This window comes from Lactuca sativa, chromosome 6 (assembly GCF_002870075.4).
Source record: "Lactuca sativa cultivar Salinas chromosome 6, Lsat_Salinas_v11, whole genome shotgun sequence".
Lineage (NCBI taxonomy): Eukaryota > Viridiplantae > Streptophyta > Magnoliopsida > Asterales > Asteraceae > Lactuca > Lactuca sativa.
Window position 1 is genome coordinate 78,165,473 of NC_056628.2, and position 24,763 is coordinate 78,190,235.

The 24,763-nt window shown below is 32.8% G+C and overlaps 1 protein-coding gene, 2 long non-coding RNA genes and 1 pseudogene across 5 annotated transcripts; 2 read left to right on the top strand and 2 right to left on the bottom strand.

The window, feature by feature from the left end:
* The first annotated feature begins 5,440 nt into the window (after positions 1-5,440).
* On the top strand, positions 5,441-6,347 carry LOC122194716 (uncharacterized; annotated as a pseudogene).
* Positions 6,348-10,828: 4,481 nt separating this feature from the next.
* Positions 10,829-13,461, bottom strand: LOC111903320 (uncharacterized). Its single transcript, XR_006184297.1, has 2 exons — positions 13,166-13,461; positions 10,829-12,029 (listed from the first exon to the last, which is right to left on the bottom strand). It is a non-coding gene; the product is annotated as an uncharacterized LOC111903320 (long non-coding RNA).
* A 2,800-nt stretch (positions 13,462-16,261) lies between these two features.
* On the top strand, positions 16,262-19,085 carry LOC111903319 (uncharacterized). 3 transcript variants are annotated; one of them, XR_002854117.3, is made up of 5 exons: positions 16,265-16,503; positions 16,686-16,854; positions 17,321-17,538; positions 18,384-18,660; positions 18,740-19,085. It is a non-coding gene; the product is annotated as an uncharacterized LOC111903319 (long non-coding RNA). The 3 variants fall into 3 exon arrangements; XR_002854116.3 differs by having other exon boundaries at positions 16,262-16,503; positions 17,321-18,660; XR_002854118.3 differs by having other exon boundaries at positions 16,262-16,503; positions 17,326-18,660.
* A 502-nt stretch (positions 19,086-19,587) lies between these two features.
* On the bottom strand, positions 19,588-22,463 carry LOC111903317 (receptor-like protein EIX2). Its single transcript, XM_042895793.2, has one exon. The coding sequence runs from the start codon at positions 22,368-22,370 to the stop codon at positions 19,689-19,691; it is 2,682 nt and encodes an 893-aa protein (XP_042751727.1). The 5' UTR covers positions 22,371-22,463; the 3' UTR covers positions 19,588-19,688.
* Positions 22,464-24,763: the final 2,300 nt, after the last annotated feature.

Below are 24,763 nucleotides of genomic sequence, written 5' to 3' on the forward strand. Positions count from 1 at the left end.
CAAAAGTCAAAGTGAGGAAACCTTAAGTCAACCATCTTCCCCTTATTGATTTTACATCAAACTTGTATTTTTGTTGAAATTGTTTATTTAAATCTTAGTTTAATTCTAGTTTATTTCAAGTATTTCAAAAGACCAATCCCCCCATTTTTAATTTATTGTTATTTTACAAGTATTTTTACAAAGAGATATTTCGTAGAGTTATAAAATTGAACCAATCTCCGTGGATCGACCACTATACACTATTTTAGTGTAAAAGATTTAGGGTTATTTATTTTTGTTGGTCTCGACAACCACCATTTATAGACATACATGCAAGATTTTTGTTAGATTAGTTTGTAGTATGAATGTATGATTGTCAAAACTAAGAATTTGTTTAGTAATATAATTAATGTATGATATTGACAATGTAGGATTTGAATGGGTTACCAAATATACCATCATCAAGATACCGAAAATCGGATGTTCATGATGCTAATAATCAAGATGACATTCTGACTAATTGGATTGGAAAAGACTTTGATGACCAAGTAAGAATTGTACTTTTTTTTTGTTTCAACAATAAATCGTAATATGACTTTTTCTTAAAATGTTTATATCTCATGAATTTGAAGTGGGTTTGACATTATTATTTTTCTTACATGTTATTTAGGTTTTATAGATAACTTTAGACTATAAAATCTCTTGATTTGGTTAAAAATTGAATGAGTTACAAGCTCCACAAGGAAGCATATGAAATCAGATTTTTTTTCTATTTCAACTTTAAAACGTAATCTGACTTTTTCTTAAAATGTTCATATCTCACTCATTTGAAGTGGGATTGAGATGATTCTTTTTTCTACATGTTATTCACGTTTTGTAGCTAATTTTAGATGATAAAAACACTTGATTCGGTAAAAATTGAATGAGTTACAAACTCCGCAAGGAAGCATATCAAGTTAGATTTTTTTTTAATTTTGTTTCAACACTAAAACATAATCTGACTTTTTGTTAAAATATGCATATCTCACTCATTTTAAGTTGGATTGACATGATTTTTTTCCTACATGTTTAGGTTTTGTAGCTAATTTTACACTATAAAAACTCTTGATTTGGTTAAAAATTGAATGACTTACAAAGCCCGCACGAAAGCATATCAAATCTGACTTTTATTGTTTCAGCACCATTTAACAATGTAGTAATTTTATGTTTTATTTTGAGAATATAGGATTATGAAGAAGATACAGAAGAAGTTTATATAGAAGAAACAGTGACATGCCATGTTATGCTAAGTGACGAATCAGAGCAAGAACAGGGGCATAAGAACAACAACCATAAAAAAACCAAAATTTGCAATCCAGTAGAAACGAAGACAACAACAACAAAACAGCACAAGCAAAAAATTAAACACCACTACCAAAAAAGCGAACATGACAAAAATATCAAACAACACCAAAACCCAACAACAAAAAAATTTCTCAAAAGGAGTTAAGGGACCAGATTAACCCAACCAGGCGATGTGAGGGTAAAGGTAATTGTACCGCTCCTATTTGGGATTACTTCGAGATAGAATGGATAAAGGCTGAAGATGGAATTGAAAGAAAGTGGGACAAATGTAATTATTGTTTAAAATTACTTGCCGCAGATGCAGATCAGAATGGGACAACTTCAATAAACAAACATTTTAATGGCTGCAAGTAAAAGGAACATACGTAAATTATAACAATAGTCTCTAAAATTAGCAAATTAGGAATGATCTTTATGGTTTGGAATTTGCATCGATTGGTTTCTAAGTCTATTTTTTCTATTTTTTCCAATTAGAAAGTTCTTATACTTTGATGTTGTTTTGAATTTGGTCCCTAATCAATGTAAAAAGACAAAAAATAATTAAAAAACATTTTCATTGTTCCTTTTGTCTTTAAATTGCTATCAAAATGCTTTAAAATTTTAGACAATTGCTATCAAAATACAAAATATACTCTCAAAATGTATTAAATTTTAGTCAAATGTTGTACATTCTAGAAAAAAAAATGGAAGAGGCTTATATATTCTTTACAATTATACATACATGAAAACGAATATATACTTGAAAAAATAGTTTTAAAGAATATATAAAAAGAAAGCTATAAAAAATTAACGAAAAAATATTAAAAAAATTGAACCAAAACTCTTATAAAAAGAAAGATACATAATAAAAAATACATAATAGATCACAAATGACTTGGAAGGGTAACCAATTATATACTTTGTATATATTTCTGACATTCCTTACCTCCAGCCACACTTTTAATCTGGGTTTTTTTTGGAGGAATCGAACACAACAAAATCAGAAAATGAACTCATAGAACACAACCAACTCTGTGTTCTTGGTGTTTGTGTGTGAAAATTCAAATATTAAAAAGGAAGATAAAACTGTTTGAGGTTTTATTCCTGAAATTGAAGCTGATGAAGACAAACACATGAAAGTCCTAAGGTTTTTCTGGTTCAATTTGCTCCAGATTTCGGTAAAGAACCCTAACACCTCGTTCCCTAGTGTCATTTAACGAGGGAAGTTGAGAGAAAAGGAGGGAATCTGAGAGAAAGAGGAGTACGATCGTGTTCCCAAGTTATTTTATTGGGATGATTTGGGCACAAAAGAAAGGAAATCAGAGGATAATCTTCCCTCCTAATCTTCCTCCCAAATTGGAGAGATTTGGAGAGAAGAGAATCAAGGATAAAGATTAGAACACACGGTTTTTTTAACCTATCTATATAATCACGTACATACACACAGAGAAAAAAAATCATCCTGCATCTTCTCTTTGGAAGTCCGCTGCAGCTTCAATCCTCCATCAGGTTACACTGTCTTCTCCAATGAATTTTTTGGTTGTTAAATCTTGTTCATCAGGTTACACTTATGTTACAACCTTTTTTTTCTGGTTCATATAATATGTTTACTGTTCATTATTGTTCTTATATGTTTCAGATCACATTACCTGTGATAATATGTTCTTATAGTTTGTTTCTTCTCATTTTTTGTTATTAAAGTTGAATTGATTCATTAGGTTATTTGTAATAATATGTTTAGAACACCAGTACATGTTTCCTCTTATGATATTATGTTTAGAGCATCAATACAAGTATCCTCAAGTTCAATATATGTTTACAATTTTTTTTTTCTGAATTTGTTTCTTCTTCAAGATCCATTGATCCGATCCTCATACACACTCATTCTGACGACCAAGGGATGTATAACATGTCAACAACATTTTGTGATAGTTCCTTTCAATAGCAAGTACCTGCATTAACTATTACTCAATGCAATTCTCAAAGTATCTCTTGTTGGACTATTTTGCCCTTGCTTTTATTTTGGATGTATGGCTGTTTTTGCTGCAAAAAAATAAACACAAAATTTTCTATTGATTTTTATAGAGTGTTATGAATAGGTGGGTCAATTACACGTTTAAAGATGAAAATAATAAAGCTTTTTGTTGGCCTAAACGATGACATAATTGAAACTATAAAAAACTTATCAAAGTTTACATACAAGTATTGCAAAATATTTGATTAAAATAACCAACACTCATATAAACCGGATACAACCCAAGTCAAAAATTCATGCCTACCAAAGGAACTATGAGTAAATTTTTATTTACTTTAACTTTTCAAAAAGCTAAGGTGATTCCTCAAATTTTTCAAAGGTGGTTCCTAAGTTTTTTTCTACAATAATTATAAATAATTTTAAAAATTAAGGTGGGTTAGATGACCCATGTAAGCCCTTCTTAAATTTTCCATTGCCACTTAATAATCCTTCACATTTTTTACGTAAAATAGGTCACATTGATTTCAATGGATATTGACCTTCCTTCACCCGCTCATATTTTGAAATCAAGACAAATGCAAGTTGTTCATCTAATTTGCTTGTTGATTGCTATTCTGGTACAACACAAACTTACCATCAAGAATGGTCCTAATTTACCTACTAGAGAAACTCTTTTAAAACGTCGACGTGTACGGGAAGAGTTGTTACATAACCTTTCAAATGGTGGTCAATGTCGTCAGCTTATCCGTATGAGTGAGCAAGCTTTTAAGAAGCTTTATGTTATCTTACGACGTGATGGTGGTCTTCGACCTACTCAACGAATGTCTGTTGAAGAGCATGTTGCAAGATTTTTGCACATTATAGGTAATGATTTGAGAGACACATTTGTCTCTTGGATGTATCGGCGCTCGAAATCCACAACGAGTAGGTGTTTCCATAGAGTTTTGCGCTCGGTTATAGCATTAGAAAGTCTTTATATTCAACAACCACAAGGTGATGTTGTCCCTAAAGAAATTCAAGAGAAAAAGAGATTCTTTCCTTACTTCAAGAACTATGTAGGAGCAATTAATGGTACACATGTTCGTGTCAAAGTACCTAATAGAGATGCCCCTAGATATCATGGCCGCAAGGGTTACCCAACGATAAATGTGTTAGCTGCTTGTTCATTTGATTTAAAGTTTACGTATGTCTTAACCGGTTGGGAGGATACTACATCAGACTTAAGGATACTAAAGAATGTGCTTAATAGAGATGATAAACTAGTAATTCCAAATGGTAATTTCTAGTATCAACTTTTTATTTTTTAGTTTAAATTATTATTAAAAAACTAATTACAATTTAATTATAGGTCGCTATTATTTAGTAGACGCGGGTTTGCCTCACTCAACTATATTAATGGCGCCATATAGAGGTGTTAGGTATCATCTAAAAGAATATTCCACTCGGGTACCACAAAATGCTAGAGAGTTGTTTAATCTTCGTCACGCTTCATTATGTAATGCTATAGAAAGGGCATTTGGTGTTCTAAAAAGAAGGTTCCCTATCATCAGAAGTACACAAGAACCTTTTTATTCTTGTGAAACACAATCAGACATTTTTTTGGCGTGTTGTATTTTGCATAACTTTTTGATAGTTGAAGATCGTGACAAAGATCTTGAAGATGAGGTATTACAGGAAGTGTTAAGTGCACAAACAGAGGAAGTCAGACATAATTCAAGTGGTGCGCGTGAGGGTAACAACATGGCAGAGCAATTTAGGAACTCAATTGCAAATCAAATGTGGACTAATTACTTATTGAATCCAAAGAATGAAATAAATATGTCAACATAGTTTAAGAGTATTTCGTTATATTACTTCATTTGCAATTTGAATTTTTATTGAACATTGTTTTGTGAATTCATTTGTGTTATTTTAAATTTTTGTTTATGTTACTTTTGATAAATTGTACACTTTATAACTATGTTCTTTTTATAATAATGTATGTTTTTTTATGTTATGTAGAACCCGATAATGAACAAGCAAGAACCTATTGTAAATACTGGTAAGAAATCACTCTTGAACTGGACAGAACATATGGATGCTGCATTTGTTGATGCAATGGTACAACAACAAGAAAAAGGAAATAGGCCTTATGGAAATTTTACATCACAAGCGTATGCGAATATGGTTGAGGAGATCAATACGAAACTTACAATGAATTTTTAAAGTCATCTAAAAAATCGTTTGAAAACTTTGAAATCTACTTTTTCACAATGGTATGACATGTTCAATGGGATTTCCTTGAGTGGGTTCGGTTGGAATGCTGATACCCAACTAATTGAAGCAGATGAGGAGGTTTGGGATAACTTAATTAAGGTTAGTTTTCATTTAAGGTTGTATTTAGTTTATTTTTATATTATGTTATTATGAATAATTTTAATGTATTTTGGGGTTTTTAAACAGTCAAAGCCTGATGCAGTTGCACTGAAGACAAAAAAGGTGGCCCACTTTGAACAAATGTTGGTATTATTTGCAAGAGATAGAGCTTCAGGAGAAAATGCTGAAACTGCAAAGGAGAGAAATGTTAGGTTTAACAACACTACGAACATCAAAATAGAAAGTATTTCAAAGGTTGATTCTTTATTAGCAAGTAATGATGTTAGACTGGAGAACCAACGTGTAGATGATGATGAAGATGACATTCAAGTGGTGTCTCCTACACCTGAACAAAATTCAAGTGCGAAAAAAATGTAAAACTAAAAAAAGAAAACTCGTAGATGAAGTAGAACAGGAAGTTGAACCTCAGCCTCAACCTGAACCTGAAACATTTGAAACAAAGATTATGAATGCTGTTAGTGATGTGGCTAATGCAATGAGGGAAGGTAACAAAATTTTTGAAAGAGCTTACCATCATGAGTTAACAGGTGATGAAATTTATCAAGAATTGCAGCCGATGGGATTGGAAGCCCATGAAATACCAGGTGCTCTCATGTATTTGGCTCGTAACCAAGCAGATGCGAGGACGTTGTTTACATGTCCAATGAACATAAGGAAGGATATACTAAAAACAATGATGGGTGCAGGTAAATGATGAATTGGGAGAATCGGTGTTTATTTCTTGGTTCTTTGTTCAACTTTTTTTGGGTTTCACGAATTGAATTATGGTTTTTCGAATCGTAGTTGAATTAAGTTGCATTGTTTTGGATGATTTTTATAGTTTGGTTTCTTTTCAATTAGACAAATGCTATTAAAAGATATCCACAACTTTTTTTATTTTAATATTATTTATGTGTTGCTATTCATTGGTAATTTAATTTAATATTATATGTAGGTTGTATTTGACAAAATATATATGTATGTGTGTAAATGAATGTTTAGACAACAAATATGACGTTAACATGCAAATCAATTTTTTTTTTCAATTTCAACTATGTATGTAATAATCTTGCTAAAAAATAGGATAAAATTGTAATGTTGTTATTTAGCTTTCTTTTCTTTTCTTTTCCTTCGAACTCGGGAACACACTTTTTAAAAAACTTCCCTTCCTTTCCTTCGGACTCGGGAACACGAAAAAGTTAATCATTTCCTTCCCCTCCCTTTCTTTTCTCTCCATATTTTACTTCCCTTTATTTTCTTTCGTTTAATGAAACTCAATTAAACTCGGGAACAAGGCGTAAGGTTTTGAGAGAGAGAGAGAGAGAGAGAGAGAGAGAGAGAGAGAGAGAGAGAGAGTTGTGTGTATATATATGTTCTTGTGTATGAGAGAAAGAGGGGTTGGCCCTCTTTTATTTTTTAATTACTAAAATAAATAAATAAGTAATAAACTTTTTAAAGAAAATGAAAGAAAAATGGAAAATAAATACACCAAGGATGTTATAGTCATTTGAATTTTCGGAGGGACCAAATACACAACGAAACTAACTCAAAATAACCATCAATTCAATAAAAAAATGCATACCATAAGGACAATTTTTGATGATTTTATCGACGGCATCACGCTATTGTGAGTTTAATAGTCTTATATTACTATCTATCCAATACACAGGGTAATATCTATAAAACATGGGGACCATGTTGGTAAATTCACTATTAAACAAGGACTAATTCTATAATTTTGTGAACTGTATGACCCTTTTTTGTTATTTCTCTATTAGGAAGGGACTTTTATGTACTTTTATATGTAAATTCGTTGTCATTTAAGGACTATTTCTTTAAATTCCTTACTAAACAGGGGTTATATTCTAATTTATTAAGCAAAGAACCAATTCTATAATTTTTTTTTAAATCAGATAGGAATCATTTTTTAATTTGCTGATATACATACAGAGACCGTTTTTGTAATTTTGTGACATAAATGGACGGTTTCTATAAATTCACTTTTAATAAGGAATCATTTATATAACTTTTTCAAACATAAGTACTATTTCCGTAAATTCTTTATTAGATAAGAGCCATTTCTTATAAAATACATACAATTAATTCCGGTAGACTTGACGAACAGTATCATGAATTTGCCACTGTATTATGGGTAACTTGTCGCTTCCGGTCCCTCCCTTTCACTAAATTGACCCGGAATTGTGCATCGGCTGTAGGTTTGGAGGTTAGTTTCGGTGTTTGCCGTTTTTTCTTCCAATCGCGTTGCTTCAGTGATCTTCCCTGTCCTCCTCACGCACATACTCATGGATGATGGAACCCTTCCTATTAAACATCTTTCTTCATTACTGAATACACATACCAATGATGATCTCGTTGTCTGCCAAGAACAAATTGGGTTTTGTTGATGGAACAATTCCTAAACCTCTGATTACTTCATCGTCTTATTCTAATTGGGATCGAGCTAATTCCATGGTGATTAGCTGGATTTTAAACTCTCTATCCAAGAATATTGCTGAAAGTGTTCTTTTTCTACAAACTGCTTATGAAATTTGGTCAGAATTGAAACAACGATATGAGCAGTTAAATGGAGCCATGCTGTATCAAATTCAGCAACAGTTGTATTCAATTTCTCAAGGTACTGATGATTTTTCACTGTATTTTACCAAATTGACCAAGATTTGGGACGAATTACGTGTTGTTCAAGATCTACCTCCTTGTTCTTGTGCTGCTGCAACTGCAATTCATAAATTTCTTGAAGAACAACGTCTAATTCAACTTTTGATGGGACTAAATGACTCGTATAAAATACTCAGAGGTCAAATTCTTATGATGAAACCATTGCCAACTGTTTCTACTGCTTATTCTCTCATTATTCAAGAAGAACAACAACGTGGAATTAATAATCTATCGATTATTAACAATGAAGCCATTGCGATGCTTGCTTCTTCTGATAATTCTTCCAAGAAACATCTTGTCTGTTCTCACTGTAAGAAAAATGGACACACAAAAGCTCAATGTTATCGATTAATCGGATTTCCATCCAATTTCAAGTTTACTAAAACAAGGAAAGATGAAAATAAGTCTATGGCTCAAAACGTTGAAGTAATCTCTGCATCATCTCCTTCAATTTCTCCTGAACAATATCAACAACTCATGGATCTGGTCAATTCTCACAAAATTGGTCAAGCATCTACTCAAGCAAATCTTTCTGTGGTCAATGGAGCAATGAATGATGAAGGTAAACAAGATTCATTCATTCGTTTTGCATTGAATGTTCGCAAATCTTCTTCAATTTTACAAGAACAATTTTCTTGGATTATTGATACTGGTGCTACTGACCATATGTGCTCTAACAAAGCTTTATTTTCTTCTATTTCTAAACTTCATCAGCCTCAATTCATTGGTCTTCCTGATGGTTTTAATACCACTGTTGAATTCATTGGAGAAATTCAGTTACATGATTCTATTGTTCTCAAAGGAGTGTTGTATGTTCCTTGTTTCAAATACAACCTCATTTCTGTGCCAAAACTTACTGCACAATTACAAACTTTTGTTATTTTCACTGACAAAGCTTGTATGCTGCAGGACCCTTTATCGAAGAATGAACTCTCTCTTGGCATTTTTGGCACACAAGTCAATGATTTGTATATTTTTGATCACAGACTCATCAAATCAAATTTGTCATTCTCTTTTTCTGTATTGTCTTCTTTGGTTACCAATAAGACTCTTGCAATGCATGCTGATTCAAATGTATTGTTGTGGCATAGACGTTTAGGACATGCTCCATTACATATTCTTCAAAATCTTTCTGTTGTTTCTTCTCATTGTAAACTCACGTGAACTTCTTCTTTAGGATTTGGTTTTATGTTTGAAAAAAAACAAAGATGATTATTTACCCATCTGTTTAATTAAATTTTTTATTTTTAATTCAGGGATTTGCAATATGGCTCGATTTACTAATTTACTTGCATCACCATGGCCATTAATTAAGACAAACTCCAATGGCACTGTAGCAATGCTATTTCCTGCATATTCTCTTTGACTTTGAACTATGTTTTAAATTCAAAATGCATAGTACCTTTGACAAAAAAAAAAAAGAAAAAAGCTTTAGTTGTAAATTATTATATAGTCGTAAATTCAATTCTGGGTATATTTTTCTTTCTTCTTTATGTCCTAATGCTTTTGGATTTAGTAAAGTGTGTGCTATATTTTTCGGTTACGACACACTTGTTCCATTAATTTATTTATATTAGCATCATATTTTCATTTTTTTTTCTGATTACAGCACTGTATTTTGAAATATTTTCTCATTTGGGTAGATTTTTCAAAGTACATTGCCTTAAGAAATATAACTGTTACTCTTATTTGGAATGCTATGCTTCTGGATTGAATTTCAAAGTAGATTCACAATTATAAAAGTCCCTGTGCAGAATTTTTTCTACAACAAATGGTTCACATGTTAAAAAAATTAGATAAACTGTGCAGAACTGTATAACTTTTACAAACAAGATTCGAATTACGAACAAATTCCAAACCCCCCCCCCCCCCCCCCCCCCCCCCCAAAGCAGACATTGGAACCTATGAGTTTTGCAACCCGAATTGGAAATTACAGGTAATTGCTGGTTGTTAATACTAAGTAATGGGATTTAACATTTAACTTAGGTAAGGTATAATTTAATGTAACAATGTGATTCGATGAATTGAACATTGATTTACTGATGCACAGATAAGGCCTTTGGAAACATAAAGTGTATATTATTATATACTCATAAAGAAAAGAAAGGTATATGGATGGATAATCGTTCTAGCACTATATTTCCTAGAAAATTTGTCCATCCTAAGTATATTTGTCAAATGTGTATAAAAAAAATAATTGATTAAATGTGTACAACTGCAAAACTTCATTACTCTCACAAGTTTAATTGTTGACGGTGAAGTGGTTGGAAACCAGGGTAACCTTTAATTACAGATCATAATGGTACTTTTTTTAATACTTTAAGTAAGTTTAATGGTCACATGTGTACAAAAATAACTGACTAAATGTGAACAAATGTGATAGATGGTTACCCTCATAACACATTTTCCCTTTTTATTATATACCCTTAATGGTTATTATTAATTTTTTTGTTAAAAAAAACTTTCTTAAATATAATTAGAAAATATAAACTTTTTATGATCCCTTATTTCACACAACACTAGAAAATGGCCACCCGTGGTGTTGGTGGCAATTTTATTGATAACTGGGACTTAAAAACCCATGCCAATTACAAAAATGAAACATGGTTTTACATGAATATCTATGTTCTTCTTTTTTTCAAATTTGCAATGAACACCACCACCTTCACATAAACCCAATCTTTGAAGCTATCAAGAAATATAAAAAACGCATATCTTCCACGACGGTTGAAGAGTAAAGCACCACATGTTATACAAAATCGAATAGTGAAACCAATGGCCCCACCAATATAGAACCTTTCCAAATCAAGTCCAAAATGTTACCAGTCAGCCCCTCCTCTACAAAATCTTCTCATCTTAGGTCCGGAACTTACCCTTTAGTCCCTGCTTCCATAAATCCTTACAAATTAAGTCCCAAAATTACACTTTAACCCCTGTAGATTCAAATCTTGACATTTGACTTCCCGAAACCAACTCCCAACGAATTATGATTTGGACAATAATAATATAAAATAATAATAAAAATTACTTCTCAGGGTTTCGGGTTTATCATTTAATTGTTTTATTTAAAACGGAATGTTACAGATATAAATGATAAATACAATTAACAAAGTAAATAACCAAAATGACCTTTTGGTAAAGCGAAACTCACAGAATATATCCTATCTAACCATGGGGTAAACCCATTGGAACAATTAAAGATGATGTATGAAATGAAGTAAGTTAAGCATTTTAACAAACAATTTGTGTGCAAAAAAATTTGTGCTTTAAGGAAATTTCATGTAAAATCACTTCTTTGCCTACTGTGATAACAATCACATGAGGAAGTAAGTAATAAAAATCAAATCCTAAAACTATAGTTGCTAGTTTATCCGGGTGGGAATCAAAAAGCTTACCGGAGTTGAGGATACGCCAGATGCACGACGACTTTAATGGTGGACGAAAAAGGGAGAGCATCGGGCGCAGATGGTGAACGAAGGAGTGAGAGATGCATATTAGGAAATGATTCGCGTGTTGCCGAATTTCTTGTGTGTTTAGAAATGATATCCAACCTAAAACATCAACAATCCCAATGTATTGGAAAATGCCATACGAATGCCACGTATCCATGAAGCCGAAGATGGAAAATTGACAAAACTAAAAACCATGTTTTGTTCATCGGCGGAAGCAAAACCACCTAACTCATGCCAAACCTTCCAAGCCGTGAGCTCCAAACTTGTAACTATTCATAAGTCGTATCCACAATTAATATGTTATATAATATCCTACAAATTGTAAGCACAAGACTAAACTGCAAATTTGGTCCCTGTGGTTATCAAAAAAATATGGACATGGTCTAAAATTTTTTCAACTTGCACCATTGGTCCAAAATTGAATTCTTTTTGTGGTTTTGGTCCCGAGAAAAGTTGAAATGACCTTTTTGCCCTTTTACTTTTATTTTTGAATTTCTTTATTATTTTTTTAACATTTAAAAAAAGAAAAAGAAAAAATAAAGTGGTCAATATTCTACCCACCCGTAACCCTGCTCTCTTTTTTACATTCTTCATCTCATTAACCCCCCCCCCCCCCCCATTCTCATTCCTACCACCACTATTGTTGTCTTCATCCCTTGGCTTTGTCTATGTTAAACACATTAACCTGCAAACTTACCTATGTTCTTTACGTTCTTCACAACCATTGATCAAATATCAAAACACAAAAAACACTTCGCATGTAGATACACCTACCTGCAACTTAGAAAAAACCTACCCTGCCCCCCCCCCCCTCTCTCTCTCTCTCTCTCTCTCTCTCTCTCTCTCAGATCTGCAAAATCCCTTTTACAACACAATTAATATGATCGATGACTACACCAAAATATCATGGAACGGTGGGAGGTTAATCTAAACCATCCATGCTAGAAACCAACCTGTAACATTTTTCGTAGCTATTCAACCTCTCCGAAAAAAGGTAGAAACTGGTCTCTAAGATATGAAGCACAAAAAAAACTATGAGATGTATCAGAACAATGGGGAAGAAGTAAACAAACTGATTCCCACCCCGAGTCTATTCCTGTCTCTGCCTCCTCCATTCACTCCTCTACTCTCTCATTGTTGGTTATCCAAACACCAACAACCAAATGAACATAATTGGTTCCTCACGAATCCCCAAATTGAAGATCTCGCACATAACCTAATCAAGTAAAAGTGAGATTTCTTCAACGGAGATAATAGTTGAAGCAAGCCCCACTTCTAATGAACATATTGAAGAAACCCAAAATAGAAAAATTAGTTTTTTTTGTCAACAACTTCTCAAGCATTGGAACTGATCAAGATGCAGGTCCTAAAGTAGAAACAATCTTCGTTTTCGGCCTCTACTTACCTACTAGTTGCAGGCTCTGGTCAATCGTCATTTGATCCATATTCTTTTCGATCGATTGGCTCTGTTATATTCTCCTTGGAAAACACCACCAACTCCTCATTTGCATCATGTACATCCCTTGGTGACAACGAAATGGGTCGGTGCTGGAATCTCAGCTTTCTTGTTGGTTTTGGTTTTAGTGTGTTTTGGTTTTTGATTAGGTGAAGAAGTGGTGAAGTGAAGGAGTTCGATGGGTATCATGTTCCAAATTAGGGATACAAGGCAGAAAAAATGGGATAAATAAGGGAGAGAGAGAGAGAGAGAGAGAGAGAGAGAGAGAGAGAGAGAGAGAGAGAGAGAGAGAGAGAGAGAGAGAGAGAGAGAGAGAGAGAGAGAGAGAGAGAGAGAGAGAGAGAGAGATAAGGGTACATATGGTGTGGGTGGCCCACTTTCTTTTTTCTTTTTCATTTTTTCAAATATTAAAAAAAGTAAAGAAATTCAAAAAATAAAATTAAAAGGGCCAAAAAGTCAATTCAATGGACTAAAACCACAAAAAGAATTTGATTTTGAACCAATGGTGCAAGTTGAAAAAATTTTAGACTCTATCCACATTTTTTTGATAACCACAGGGACCAAAGTTGCAATTTAGTATAAGCACAACTGACCACTCTTACAAATTTAATATAATATATATCATTTTATAATTTTGTATTAAACTATTATGAAAGTGGTTACTTATTTAAAAGTTTGTAGAAATCACTCGATCTAGGCTAATTGGTGGACTGGGGTCAATGGTTAATCGGTTAGATGGGGATTAATTGGAGACCATTAAGTATTAAAAAAATTATTAAAAATTAATAAATATTACATTAATGCTAAGAATATAAGTAAACAAGTTAACAAATAATAAACATGTACTACATAATTTAGTTTTATTTTCAATTTGACATGCTAGCTAGAAGCTTGATTATCACGAATGTCATAAACACCATAAGAACCACATAATACATATCGATCACAATTATCCATTTGTGCACTTAAAATCAGGTGTTTCTACTTCCACCGATATCAAAGCACTGTGTGCTTTCCCAACCCAATTGAATGAACACAACATAGTTCTTGATAGCGAACTAAAAGCATAGACCATGCAGATAATTGAAAACTATGATGAAGCAGACATTAAAAATCGATAATAGATAGAAATGTAATTAACCAAGATCAAGCAAACATTAAAAATATGAGATCAAGCAGACATTACATACCTTGAGTAAGCCTTGAGTAATTGACCATTCCCAAACGGTGTCTGAAGTTGTAAAATTCCTTTAAACCATCAACAATGTTGGTTGGTTGCAACGTTCTATTCTACAATTGTTGAGCACCCTTGTGATATTACCTTTTTAACCTTTTTCTAAATTTCTAACTTCCTAAAAAGCATCATCAAACATGTCTCCCTTTCTTCAACTTCAACGTCATTAGAAGAGCTAACACTAATATAAAGATTACTAGGCTTAATGACTTGTACCCCGTCCTCTGAATCAACAAGCTTCCCATCTTCTTCATCCACAACTTCGCCTACATCATTTTCTAGCCCAATTTCTCTATTTCATTCCTTTTATTCTTGAACTCCATTGCAGGTTTGCATCGCTAGTCAGTGTCATCTGAATGAAAAGAAAGAATTATCTTCAAAAGGTCGGTCCGCCTTACAAGTGTTTGATGAAACGTCTGAAAAAAGTGAATACTGATTGCTAAGAATAAATTTGTTTCATGTGTTTGATCTTGATTTCTAATTCTTCATTTTTCTTCCGACCTTACTATATGATCTTGTTTTGCCACCAACACTTGATCACAAAATGTTATGTCCAACTGCATATCAGTCTTCTGTTGTGCTCCTATTAATGATACCATTTGAGAACATCTTTTTCAAAATACTTCATCGCAACCTCCAAACTTTCATCACTGGAAAATCGATTTAGGGAAAAAATTTGGTTTTGGTTCTTGAATTGCCCTCTGTTTCTTGATCTTTATCCATCTTCAAATGTTAATCTATTTATTTTATTTGATTCTTCTTGAAATAGCACAACTGACATATTTTCCTCTTCCAGGTACCCCATATTTTGTTCTTGCTGATAATTTTTTAAGAGATGAAGGTTTTGTTTCACTCTTTTAGGATTTGTTCCTTTTTTCATCTTCTTCCTAAACATCAGCTGACTAAAGAAACTTGGATGCGCTGCTCTTAGTTATATCAAAATATATATTATTTTTTGTTTAAGAGGCTTATTAGATAAAGCTGACTAAAAAAATTACTTAACAAGTGACATTAATAGCAAAAGATGAAGATGAAAGTACATACATGGGGGTAGTGTTCTGTGGCCTGTGTGTATGTGTGTGTTTTAATTAGGGAAAAAAAAAATTTGTTTTTAATAAGAAAACATGCTTCAAAAAGAAAACATGAAACCAGGATGCTAAAATAAAGTCAATGGAAGTACATGCTATTTCCAGCATATTCTCTTTGACTTTGAACTATGTTTTAAATTCAAAATGCATGGTACCTTTGAACAAAAAAAAAAGGTTTAATTGTAAAGGATAAAATAAAAAGGTTGGATTTTGACATAGACATTTATGTTGTGATCGTTTGAGGGGTGACAATTAACTTTTGTCCAACCAGAGTTTAACCAACTCATCTTCAAAGGGCAATATAACATACTCACTGCAAATTCATTTCTGGACTTCAGACATACACTTAAGTAGGTTTATTCTCACTACTGGAAAACAGGTAATACAATACACCCTCATCTAATACGGTTGTAATGAAAACCGTATTATAAAATGGCTAAATTAATTTAATACACACAAATGAAGAAATCTAATAGGCTTAATTAGGTCAGGTGTAATAGATAATATTTCCAATTAAAATTTGTATTTTTACAATTATTAACAAACTTTAGCCTTTGCATCGACCAGAATGTTTAACAAAACATTGGATGTTCATTTGACGCAACGTCAAAATCGAATTGACCGTTCATTTGTATTTTTCCCATTTTGCCCCTGTAGATTGCCTTCACTCTTTTCTGGTCAAGCGGCTTACTTATCAAAGAATCGATGAACGACAACATCAACTGCAAAATTGATCACTCTTTCTCTCTCTCTCTCTCTCTCTCTCTCTCTCTCTCTCTCTCTCTCTCTCACACACACACATACTCTCGATCGATCAATCGATCGACATACTCCGACGCCTCTCTTCACTGGCGAGCACCTCTTCAAAACTCATCGTCAATCAAGCTAATTCAGTGTCTCTTCATCGCCGATTCAAAATTGATTTCAGATTTAAATTCGTCGGGTCTTCAGTATTGAACAACCAGGTGTTCTTTCTAATAAGTTGTTTAATTAATGTCACAATACATTAGCAATTGATAGAGTTAATTCCATGTTCAAACTGTTCATTCTATTGCATATTTGGTCATTTGATTTCCGTTTATTGGAGTACATTGACAACTGTATATGCATGAAACTTACGTTTCTTCATCTGGTTCGTTCTTTGCAGCTCAAGTTCCTCACCCTCATCTCCAGCCTTCATCAGAGAACCTTCCGTAACTATTTCCCATGGCGTCTGCTTCTCTCTGCACATTTCAATAACGATTCCGATCTCCTCAGCTTCAAATCCCCTCTCCTTTAGCAACATTTCTTCAATTGGATTTTCTGAGAGAAAGAAGGTGTTCATTCTTAACTTTGTTCCTAATTTTTTGATTTTCTTAGCATCATTTTACATAACCAGTTGAAAATTTTGGGTTTTAGCTACATGTTTTCACTATGGTTTGAATATAACCTGTCTTTTTATAAAATGAAATAATTAACTGAAACAAACAAACTGATGCCAAACCGAGATTAGTATGAATCTACATATCTGCTAGATAATAATAATTGATTATATTGATTACAAACGAGAGTGTTCTCATTCTAATGATTTTCAATGGATAATGAGATTGGTGTTACATCTGCCACTAACTTTGATATCCTTATCCGGTTTGATTAATGTTAAAAATGTTAAAATGGAGATTGTTGTTGGTAATGTGGTATAGACCCCTTGTAATTAACTTTGTTTATCTTAGTGCATAACTAAAATTTGACTGTAGATTTCAACATTCTAGAACTGAATGATAGCTATGGTTTCTTGAATAGTGCAGGAGCATCCAAAATAATCGGAGTTTTGTTCATAGAATCATGTGTTCATCAAAAGAGCCACCAGCAGAAACAGGGCTCACATCAAAAGCATTTGAATCACTAAAGATTGGGTCAACAACCATCATAGTGGAAGCTCCTAAAATGTTGAAGACAACAACTTCTTTGCCTTGTCTCAGAGTTAATTCTGTTTTAGTTAAAGCCGATGATGTTGGCAGGTAAATTTTTTACCGAACATCTATAACAAGAGAGCTTTTTGGTGGAATTTTTTCATTATAAAACTTTAAATGAAAAAGCTCCTTTTATCTCCATAATAGAAACGTTATTTTAGTTTGTTATTTGTGGGGACCTTGTATATGTTGTCTATATACAATTGGTTGAAAACCCATGGATCCACCAAATCATTGAAAGCTTGTTAATTAACAAGCTCTTTGAAAAAGATCATCCAATAACTTCTTCAATTTTCTTGAGTTTTTTTTTTTTTACATGAAAAAGCTCCTATTGTGATGTTCTTATTAACTAGTTATTTGGTTTCATTTCATACCTTTTTTTAGTAAATATCATATATGCTTAATAAATTTGGAACCAGTTAAAAGGGTGAAGGATATCTTTAATTAATATACACTAACAGAGACAATGGTGCCTTTAAAGAGAAACTTATTAATTTCATGAACAAAAGTTGATCTATATTATAGCAAATTTTTTTGAAGGTTGTGTTCAAAGTAAACAACTGATTTTGATATTTCCATTTCTAAACTATACTTAAGAGTATTACTTTGATGGAAGATCATAGACACATCCTCAAGATTATAGTTTTTGATTAAAGTAAAAAACTAAGAATACACATTTGATATATAAGAAATAAGGAATATTATCACCATAACTATAGCATGCCACCGATGTTATCTTGTTTAATGCACCTTGTGTGCAAGATTTTATTAAGGCATTGTATTTTTTTTTTTTTTTTCGAATTTACCATTTATAGCATCTTACTTTCAATTTTTCTTTTTGTTTTTTAGATATTATTCTTTGAAAATTTTATCAACTACTTTGTAATTTGTAGAGATTGATCCTTCGCTCACAACTCACATGGGAGGGACAATGAGTTTTTAACATCATTATAAATGGTGATAACATGTTTCAAGAGATTAATATTGTCAAAATGAATGGAGATATTAATAGTGCTCTTGTGCTAACAGTCCATGTTAGCAGGAGGAGTTTGACAATAATTTTGCAGCTTGTAAAAGGTAGTCATACCAGTCATATCATAATCAGTGCCATAGAGACCATAGAGATCTTTGAAATTGTTAGAGCCGAGGCCAATACTTCAATTGATTAAGGTACTTTTAAAACATTTCTTGGAATTTGAAGCTTTGAAAAGGATTCTTATGAAGTAAAAATTATTTTTTTATGTTGTAGTAAAAGCTTTGCAGAAATTGAAGAGTTCTTTTCAGTTGGAATGGCGATCCATGTGTTCCACAGCAGCATCCATGGAGTGGGATTGGGTGATGAATAAGGCTAGAATGCACAGCCGGAATGGGCTAGAATGTAATCAGGAATGCATTGCAGGAATGGGGGATGTGACATCAAGTACAATTGTTTATGGTGTATTAGATTCTTTTATGTGATGGTTTTAATACTATAGATAGGATACATATAGAGTACAGTTAAATTACAGGTAATTGCTGGTTGTTAATACTAAGTAATGGGATTTAACATTTAACTTAGGTAAGGTATAATTTAATGTAACAATGTGATTTGATGACTTGAACATTGATTTACTAATGAACATATAAGCCTTTTGGAAACATAAAGGGTATATTATTATATACTCATAAAGAAAAGAAAGGTATATGGATGGATAATCCTTCTAGCACTATATTTCCTAGAAAATTTGTCCATCCTAAGTATATTTGTCAAATGTGTATAAAAAAATAATAATTGATTAAATGTGTACAACTGCAAAACTTCATTACTCTCACCAGTTTAATTGTCGACGGTGAAGTCGTCAGAAACCAAGGTAACCTTTAATTACAGATCATAATGGTACTTTTTTTAATACTTTAAGTAAGTTTAATGGTCACACGTGTACAAAAAAAACTGACCAAATGTGAACAAATGTGATAGATGGTTACCCTCATAAGACATTTTCCCTTTTTATTATATACTCTTAATGGTTATTATTATTATTTTTGTTAAAAAAAAAAACTTTCTTAAATATAATTAGAAAATATGAACTTTTTATGATGCCTTATTTCACACAACACTGGAAAATGGCCACCCATGGTGTCGGTGGCAATTTTATTGATAACTGAGACTTAAAAACCCGTGCCAAATACAAAAATTAAACATGGTTTTACATGACTATCTATGTTCGTCTTTTTTGCAAATTTGCAATGAACACCACCACCTTCACATAAACCCAATCTTCAAAGCTATCAAGAAACATAAAAAAAGCAAATCTTCCACGACGGTTGACAAGCAAAGCACCACATGCTATGCAAAATCCAACTGTGAAACCAATGGCCCCACCAACATAGAACCAACCTTGAAGTTCGTCTATACCTTCACCCTCACTTTCACCAATGCTATGTTGTATTCCCGATTCTTCGTCTCCATGACATTTTTTGGTAAGGGGAGGTCCACAAAGCCCTAAGTTCCCTTCGTATCTTGAAGGGTCAAAGGTCTGAAGTTGTGTGCTGGATGGGATTCTCCCTGACAAGCTATTATCTGAGACGTCTAGGTAATTTAGCCAAGTCATTTGAGACATGCTTGATGGTATTTCTCCTGAAAACTTGTTTCTAGATAAATCCAAAGTTAAAAGGTTTTTCATCTGACCGATTTTCCATGGAATCTTTCCAAGTAGAGCGTTTTTAGATAAGTTGAGTGCAATCAGTTGATCAAGATTGGTAATCTGATATGGGATTTCCCCTGTTAAGCTGTTGCTTGACAGGTCGATGCTCCTCAACAATACCATATTACTTCTGATGAATTCCCGTTCGGTTCCTTGCCACTGGATCATCACATGGTCAATATTATATGAATATGTTCCTAATGAAACTCCACGATCTAAATTCTGTAGTTGAGAGAATCCTTGTTGCACCATGATCGTAAGATTACTCAAACATGAGGGGATGCTTCCATGTAAATGGTTCACGGACAAGTCTAGAATTTGAAGACTTGCTAATTGACATAATTGTAAAGGGATGCTTCCAGAGAAGTTGTTTGATCTTAACATAAGAACATACAACCCAGATAAGCTTTCCCCAATCCAAACAGGCAAATTACCAGAAAACTTGTTGGCCCCCAAATTCAATGACTTTAAGCTCGTGCAATTCTTAACAGACAAAGGAAATTCTTCGGAGAAAGCATTCTTGTATAAATCCAATGCCTCTAGCTTAATCATAGATCCCAGAGAGGCAGGAAGCCTTCCAGACAGATTATTGTGTTCTAAATTAAGAACTTTTAGTTCTTTGAAATGCCACAAACAGTCTGGAATTTGTCCGCTTAGAAAGTTATGAGAGAGGTCAAGAATAACTAAAAAGCCATGGACAACTTGGCATAAGAAGGAGATTCCTCCAGAGAATTTGTTTCTCGAAAGATTTAGTAATGCCACAGTGGAAGAGACATTAGTTATTGGACCGTCAAAGCTGTTGGAGCTTAAATCTATCCTTGAATTGCTGTCAAAATTTGATGAAAGATCTGGTACTTTCCCGCTTATGTTGTTTGAAGAAAGATTCAAGAATGTTAACTGGGAAGGCCACAAGTCCCAAAACTCAAGAGGAATTGTATCTGAAATACCATTATTTGCAATTTCAAGATTGGTGAGATTTTTCAATTTTTGAATCCATTTGGGGAAGTGAGGCCCTAGCTTGCAAGAGCTCAGATAAATAGATTCTATATGAGAACGGTTTGACATGTAATCTGAGGAAGGAAATTCTTGGAGTGAGTTTTCGGAAAGATCAAGATATTTAAGGTTGGGCAGTTCCCACAGTTTCTTACTTATAGTTCCTTTTAACTGATTCTCAGAGAGGTACAGATCTGTTAGGGATGTGAACTTTTGGATGTCATCAGGCAATGACCCTGTAAATTGGCTTCCTGAAGCAGACAACCGTTGTAATGAAAGCGATGTGCATCCAGACAAGTTTTTGACAAAATCAGGAAATTTGATAACACCAGAGTTGTTATAGAAGTAAAAACGTTCCAAACTAGAGAGGTTACCAAGATATTTGGGTATCCCATCTAACATGTTGCCAGAGAGATCAAGAATGTAAAGCTTATTGTTGGTTAATGGGAACAACCAATGATACATGGATGAGGTGAGATTATTGTTTTTGAGAGAAAGGATATGAATAGATGAAGAAGAGTTGAGAAATGAAGAAGAATATGGATAAATGACCTGTGACAGCTCACATCCTGATAAACTTAAAAGCGAGAGGTTCGGGAGACTCAGAGTAACATCTACCCAATGATTTGTTTTGGCCAGTGAAATCCCATCCATTGCAAGTCCCACCAGATGAGACAGAGGAGACAACCACTCAAGGTTCTCAAGTCTACACATTCCAACATATGAAAGGTAAAGGTATTGCAAGTTGGTGAGGTTTCCCAACTCTGGAGGAATGGCTCCATTAAGATTATTGTAGCCAAGGAAAAGGTGACTTAATTGAGTCAACGAACCAATGATCGCAGGAATGGTTCCATGAAAAGAATTGAAGTCAAGATCCAGATAATTCAAGTAGGTTAAATTAACCAATGAATGGCTAATCTCACCTACAAGACCACAGTTCATCAGATCAAGCTTTGTGACATGACCACCTGTTTGGTTGTTGCATGTCACTCCACTCCATTGACAGCAGTTGTCTTGTTCAGCTGTCCACGTAGAGATGCGATCAGAAGGGTCTTGAAGGAGAGATTTGAAATGAAGGAGAGCGTCTTTCTCCTTCTCAAAACACTTATCATCTCCTCCTCCCACTGCTGCCAATTGGTTGGCAGTTGTAATCTCAAGACAAAACAAGAGAAGTGAGAATATTATAAAAACACAAGGATGCATGATGTAAATGCAAATCTTATTTGGTGATTTTTTTTGTTTGTATTGATGAAAATTTGAAGATGCCCCATGCAGCCTTATATAGTGCTGCCAACTGTGAAAATGAAGGATTCAATAATTCTCATGAGAACAGTAGGAACATAATGCTTTTTTCCTTTTTTTTTCATCAGTATGAAAACATTTTTTTAGGCTAAAAAATAATAAACTCTGGAATTTTTTTAATAAAATAAAACACTAAAAAATGAAAAATCAACACCATATTCTTCAATGAAATAAAGTGCTATAAAACACTTCCTATAGCAACATCCATATAGATGTCTATTTTCACATCATAAAAAGATATTTTGGTAGATTTGTTTTTATTTTTTGAAAAAAAAAATAATGCCCTAATAAATAAAAAGAAAATAAAAACATCAGAATAGAGACTTTGCATATCAACATGGATGTTTATTTGTACAACATAAAAATATATAAATTTGGGTCTTTTGTTTTATTTTTCCCGAAAAGTAATATAACCTTAAAAAATAAAAGATAACAGGGATTAGGCATATTCATCAACAAATGGTTTATTATATCTCATTTTTACAACTATATTCTTTACAAAAAAAAAAAAAATACTGAAATTATTATTTTTATGCTCTAAAAAAAGATATCAATATAAAAGGTTCCTACCATTTTTAACAAGAATTATCTTTCTTGCGTTTACACTTTACACACACCTAGTGAGTTGTGATTCGTGTGGAGCATAAAATCCTTATTTTCCTTTGAAATAGAACCAAACTATGAAAGAAATTAGAAAAGAAGAATTGAAATAAACTGCCACAAATCAAACGTTCAAAGATTTATAGACTCTGTAAGGCATAAAAGCCTTATTTTCCTTGAAATAGAACCATTCAAACTATAAAACAACTTTAAAAAAAAAAAAAAAAAAAAGGACAATTGTAATGGATAGCTAGCCCCATATAAGACTTTCAAGGACTTTCAAGTCTTGGAAATTTGTATTTTTCCTATACATATCTTTTTTCATCTTATCATATCTTTCGATCCTCACTTTATGTCATTGTAAATCCACAAAAGCAAACTAATCATTCAGGAAAAAAGGACAAATGGTGGGTTAGTGCCTGGAAACAACCATATATAGCTAGCTGTCCAGATCAAGTGCTTAATTATTAAGCCTATTAAGTCATAAAGAATCAGTCCCTAATGGCATAAGAGCTGAGTGATAAATGATGAGTCTCCAGAGAATGTATTGGATAAAATAAGGCTAATTATTTATGTATTTTGGATTGAATGAACCATTCGAATAAGAGAAAACAACCATTTTACCCTTCTATCTAAAAGTAATGTAGAATACCAAGTTGTTGTTTGTGAGAACTATTAAAATTTTAAACTAAAAATCACTTTTATATATATACGACCATGAGACTTACATATGTTTGTCAAAAACTACCATAACTGTCTTTTGTCAAAGCAAACTTGCAGTGTAATCTTACCATTATTTTCTACAGATAGAGCAAAGCCTTTTGGCTTTTGCAATGCATTGTTTCCCCAGACAACAAATCAGAATGCAAACGACTTGTTATATTCAGAAACATTGAATTAAACCCCAATTTAACAAGGATTCATGCCTCTCATACTCCCCTTGGGTTATTAAACAACTTCTATTTATGTCTAATTGAGACAATTCTTCCAATCCTATGCAGATTTAATCTCCTACACAGATTTTTATGAAACCAATTAGAAAAGTTCCAACTTCCAACATAAACATTAACCGAAACAACTCTAATTTATGGAATCTATTAAAAATTTGTCAATTGAAACAAAAAGGCACCGTTTAACGTCAAAACTGAAAATTAATAATAATAATAATATTAAATGTGAGCAAGAGAAACATTATTCAACAGAAAATGGAGAACAGAGAGTCGAGAAGAAAAATCGAGATTAAGAGAACAAAAAGAGAATAGATATATCGAGTATTGAATAGTTGAGATGATCCAACAACTTACCTGATGGAAGACCGAGGGAGGAACGACGAAGACATCTTGGAACAGTGATGGAAGATGGAGAAGAGAAGACGAAGCGAAGGCTGTAAAAACTGAAAAGAAAAGTAGGGTTAAAGGAGGACGAGGGTAAACGAGTAAAAATCAAATTCATAAGCTAAAAGGGGATAACAAAACCAAACCCACAAACAAAAAAATCAATAATCGATAAAAACCAATAAAATTAAAAAACCAAAAAATTGAACCAAAAATAGTTTGAGTTTTTTTTTTTAAAAAAAATATATATATATTTGGTTTGGTTTCAGTTTTAAAAAAATATAAAACCGAACCTCAAATTTTATGAAATATATTTATTCACTGAATTATATGGTATTTATTTATTGTGTGAGAGATAAT